General features: G+C 61.4%; 1 protein-coding gene across 1 annotated transcript in view; it reads left to right on the forward strand.

Moving 5' to 3' along the window:
* Nucleotides 1-1,548: 1,548 nt before the first annotated feature.
* The window catches only part of FBN3 (fibrillin 3), a 59,314-nt gene continuing 56,021 nt past the window's right edge, over nt 1,549-4,841 (forward strand). Inside the window, exons 1-5 of the mRNA XM_024745792.1 lie at nt 1,549-1,694; nt 1,829-1,911; nt 2,502-2,600; nt 2,959-3,054; nt 3,298-3,393. Coding sequence (XP_024601560.1) covers nt 1,549-1,694; nt 1,829-1,911; nt 2,502-2,600; nt 2,959-3,054; nt 3,298-3,393 — 520 coding nt within the window. The remainder of the gene's footprint in view (nt 1,695-1,828; nt 1,912-2,501; nt 2,601-2,958; nt 3,055-3,297; nt 3,394-4,841) is intronic.

Here is a 4,841-nt window from a genome sequence, read left to right on the forward strand (position 1 = left end):
TGCGCGTAAGGGCGCGGGCGGCGGACACGGCCGGGCTCTGACCCGCAGGTGAGGGCGGGGCCGAGCGTGATCGCGACTCCCGGGTCTGCGTCCCCGGCTCAGCCCGGTGGAGAACGCGGCTGGCGGGCTCTGAGGACGCGTGCCCCCTCCTCGTCCGCGGAGCCCGGGATTCCTCGCTTCCTGCCCGCCGCCTCCCCCAGTTACCCCGTGCAGTGCGCGCCGTCCCCCCGCTCATTCATTCCACAAACTCCCGGGCGCGGTTCTCAGAGGCAAAGTGGGGGGTGAGGGAGGAGTTGGATCAAGCCAGGCCGGAGATGGAGGCCCCGTGGGCCCTGAATTCTGCCTAGAGAAGGCGTGCTCGGAGTGCAGACCAGCCGGGACAGCCTGGGAGCAAGAAACGGGTGCCCCTCACCAGCCGGGCCGATTCTTTCTCGCTTCCCCGTCAAAGGTGACAAAGGTCTTTTCCTTCTCCGAGGACCTTGGGACCACCTGGTCAGACTCTCATGTCACCCCAAGGCCCAGAGAGGGGCAGCCACTGACCCAAGGGCACACAGCGGACTCCCCGTCTGTTCTGCACCCAGGCCCAATTCTTCTCCCTGGTGTGGAAAGTGGGACTTGAGAGGGGCCCCCCATGAAGGCCACTTGGTCTGCCTTTTGTTCCCTGAGGGTTCAGCTTCCATCCTCCTAACCTTTGCCTGGTCATCTCCTCTGCCAGGAGTGGCCGTGTCCTCATCGCCTCCCTCCCATCCTTCCAGGTCCTGGAGAGAGCCAGCCACCTCCTGGAGGGTAGGGTACCCTTGATCTTCTTCCCGTCCCTCACCTCTGCCTGGGCTTTAGCTCCCACTCAGCCCTTCGCTAAATGTGTGATGGCCTTTGTTTGCTCCTCTGTGAAGTGGGCACAAAAGCTGTCCCTTCCCTGCTGGGCAGAGGGATGTTCTGTCCTTTGGGAAGTTCTAGCCTGTGCCCCCTGCTCCTGGAATCCTTTCCTCTCATCTGGATGCCTGCCCCAGCCTCTTCAACTGCGTGCTTCCTCTGGAGCCCCTGCAAGTCCTTCCACACTCCATCAAACACCCATTTCTGCCCTTGTTCCTCCCACTTAGAGCCCTTCAAGGGCTCTCCATTGCCCTTGACGTACAAGTAGAAGCTCCATTACACAGGTATGCACTCCTGAAACACCCTGGCTGCCTGCCACCCCCTCCCCTCCACTCAGCGGTCCACGATCTTCTTGCCTCTGCTCTCAGTGTGCTGTGTCTGCCCCAACACCCTTCTCTTGGATGACTCCATCGCTGAGACATCACACCTCCTCCGAGAAGCCTCCCCTGACTGTTCACCTGCTTGTGGGTCAGGGTTGGATGCCTCCCTGGGCTCCCACAAGCCCCCAGTTTCTCTATCCCGGCAGTGGTCCCACTGCTTCTGGTTCTCGTGGGTGCCCCGTGGCCAAGGGCTTCTTGCTGAGGTTGACTCTGCTTCCTCTCCGCAGCCTCCGAGGGACACGTCATGGTTCTGGAGGGTCTGTGCTTGACAAGGAGAGGGGCCGGCACCCACACCATGGCTCGGGACCCCTTGGCTCGGCTCTTGCTGGCCTGGACAGCCCTGTCGTGCGTGGCGGGTGTCCAAGGCCGTTGGGATGGGGCTGTGGAGCCTGCAGGTCTTGGACGTGTGCGCAGGCGTGGCAGCCCAGGCTTCTTGCAGGGGTGTGTGGTACTCGGGATGCCGAGAAGCCCCTGGGGTGTGGGCTGGGCTGGGCTGTCCTGCTAGGTGCGGGGGGTGAGGCCCAGGGGATGTCCAGCTGGGCAGGGGCTCACCAGCCATGCCTGCTCTCCTGAAGGCCGAATGTGTGTGGCTCCCGATTTCATGCCTACTGCTGCCCCGGCTGGAGGACGCTGCCCGGTGGGAACCAGTGTGTTGTGCGTGAGTGTCGATCCCTTCCGGAGGTGGGGGGTGCAGGCAGGGGACACTAGGGTAGTTCTCTTACTTACTGCCAGCAAGTCCAGCCTTGTTTAAAAGTGGACTTGGCCTGGGACGTCTGGCTAAGCCACAGGAATGGCCCCTGCTTCTGTCTGCAGGCTCCCAGGCCACCCGCCCGTGTTTCTTTGTCGTACAACTTCCCTGTGTCTGTCTGCTTGTTGGTCCGTCTGTCTGTCTCAGTCTCTGTCTCTTTCTGTCTTGGTCTCTCTCTGAGTCTCTGTCTCTCTGTGTCTGTCTTTTTCTCTGTGTGTGTGTGTCTCAATCTCTCTGTTTCCCCACTCCCACACGCACCCCGTTCTAATGTGTCTAGAATCCGACTCTGCTTCCAGGAGATGCCCCCTCGCCTCCTCCCCAACAGTACAGCCAGTGCCCCAGCACCTCCAGCTTCTGTCCTTACTACTCAGCGTTTCTGGCCCAAAGAGCACCTCTGTCTCCCAATGGCTCCAGCAGAGCCTCGGCCCCCGGGACACCCATGGGGTGGGGATGGCGGAGGATTCGGGTCCTGGCCTTGACCGTCACCTGTTACTCTCCAGCGGTCTGTAGGCACGCCTGCGGTGAGGGCTTCTGCTCCCGACCCAACCTGTGCGCCTGTGCTGATGGGAAGCTGGCCCCCAGCTGCGGGGTGAGCCGAGGTGAGCAGGAAGTGACCCCCCCAGGACTTCCCTGGCGGTCCAGTGGGTAAGACTCTGCACTCCCAACGCAGGGAGACTGGGTTCGATCCCTGGTCGGGGAAGATCCCGCATGCCGCGTGGCGAGGTCAAAAAAAAAAAAAGTAAAAAATGAAAAAAAAATTATAAGCTTAAAAAAAAATTAAAGCAAGCAAGTGACCCCCCCCCAGGGGTGGGAAGAGAAGGTGAGAGGCTTCCTGAAGCTTCCGGGAGCCCAGGCTGGTTTTGCTGAAGGACCAGAGCCAGGCTGGGCGCACCTGGTCCTGGCGCCTTGTACATGCATCTCGGGGCCTTCCTGTGTGTCCCTCTTCCCCGCCCGCAGGGTCGGGGTGCAGTGTGAGCTGCATGAATGGGGGCAGCTGCCGAGGGGAGTCCTGCCTGTGCCAGAGGGGCTACACGGGCACCGTGTGTGGGCAACGTGAGTACCCATCACGCACACCTGGGCTTGGGACCCCAGAGGTCAGGTCTCTGCTGCCACCTGCCCACCGCCCACGGGTCACTCCTCTGGGACCAGGATTGGAGGGGACACACTCATTGTCACGATCTTATCTCTTGGTCTGGGCCGGATTATGGGGATTCCTGCGTGAAGGAGGGCCCGCCCGGGCCCCAGCTCCCTCTGCTGCTGGGGGACCTCAGGCCACACCCCCCACTTCCTCCACAGCTGTCTGTGACCACGGCTGCCACAACGGGGGCCGCTGCATCGGGCCGAACCGCTGTGCCTGTGTGTACGGCTTCATGGGGCCTCAGTGTGAGAAAGGTACCAAGCTGAGCGCGGGGCAGGGGTTTGGGGGGAGGAGGGCTTCCTGGCAGCCCCTGAGACGTGGCCAGGCCCTGGGAGGGTCCAGCTGACCTCCTTCCTGCTGTCCCTGCTGCTGTGAAGGGCAGAGAAACTGTGCTCCAGGGAAGGGAGTCACGGAGGGCTTCCTGTAGAAGGGATAAGTCGGAGTTCATGAGATGGACACGCCCCCTCATGTTTCATCCTCACTGTTGAAATGATCCCACGGGCTGAGGTGGGTGGAGGTCACCTGTTGGCAGGCCGTAACCAAGACAAACACGGTGGAAAGGACAATGTTTTGTGAGAAGTTGGATGTTGGGGGTTGGGGTGGGCAAGGGGAGGGATGGAAGCAGGGACAAATCCCAGGTCTGCTCTGAAAACTGGAGGGAAGGTGGTGCAGCGGGGGGTAGGGAGGGGGAAGACCCTGAGGCTCAGTGTTGGCCAAGGAGCCTGTGGGTCACCCAGGAGGCAGCTGGACAGCCAGGCCTGGGGCTGCCCCATCCACGGGGCTGAAGCCCAGAGGATAATTGAGGTTCTTGGGGAAGAAAAGGGAGGACGATTTAAGGGTCCACCAGAGAAATGGAGGCCATGGGCAGCTGAGAATGAGAAAGTGAACAAAAGCAGGTGGCGTTGGGGATGCCCAGGCTGGTGAGTTTTGCAGCTGTAGGAGCCATCAGAGTGCCCTGTGTGTCCAAGGAGCCCGGGAAGGCAAAAATGGGCAGGACCCTGGGACTCACCCCAGTGTGAAGGGTGCTGCTGGGGATGGAGGCCCATCTGTGGCTGAAGCCGGGTCGGAGAGGGTATAGCCATGAATCAGAAGCTGGAGGGGCTGGGGGTTACCTGGGTTTGAGAGTGAGCATTTGGAAACTGGATTTGGCGAGAAAACAGAGTTGGAATTCGGGCTGACTTGGGGAGCAGTCGGGACGGCTGAGGGAAAATGAAGGTTAGTGGAGAGGGTAGGAGAGGAGAGGCCCGGAGCGGGGGTGGGGGCCCCAGAGAGAGGCAGGGTTGGGTGTCTAGGCAGGAGTGAGTGGGGTTCCAGGGCCCTGGATGACTGAGGTGAGATTCTGGGGGCCGTGTTTTGCTTTAGGAAGTCAGGACTGTCGCGGGTCTCCCCTCCTTCATACAGGCCTAGGGGCTGGCTTTGGCGTCTCCATCTGGAAGGGGCTTCCCTTGTTCCAGTGCCAGCCCCTTGATTGGAGCCATCTGGAGGATGGAGCCAGGAAGTCACATCTGGGCCCGTGCATGGCGGTGGGGGGGCCAGTGAGACCACCTTCAGCTGGGTGGGGAGGGGGTGTCAGGGATGCAGAGTTGTGGGTTCAGAGCATTTGGGCGGATGCTGGGTCTGGGAGATTTGGCAGAGCCAGATGTGTGCTCAAGGATGAGAGAGGCTCTCCAGCGGGGCATCCATGGGTCCCTGCCCCGGCCTG

The sequence above is a fragment of the Neophocaena asiaeorientalis genome, unplaced genomic scaffold (assembly GCF_003031525.2).
Source record: "Neophocaena asiaeorientalis asiaeorientalis breed wild unplaced genomic scaffold, Neophocaena_asiaeorientalis_V1.1 scaffold357, whole genome shotgun sequence".
Lineage (NCBI taxonomy): Eukaryota > Metazoa > Chordata > Mammalia > Artiodactyla > Phocoenidae > Neophocaena > Neophocaena asiaeorientalis.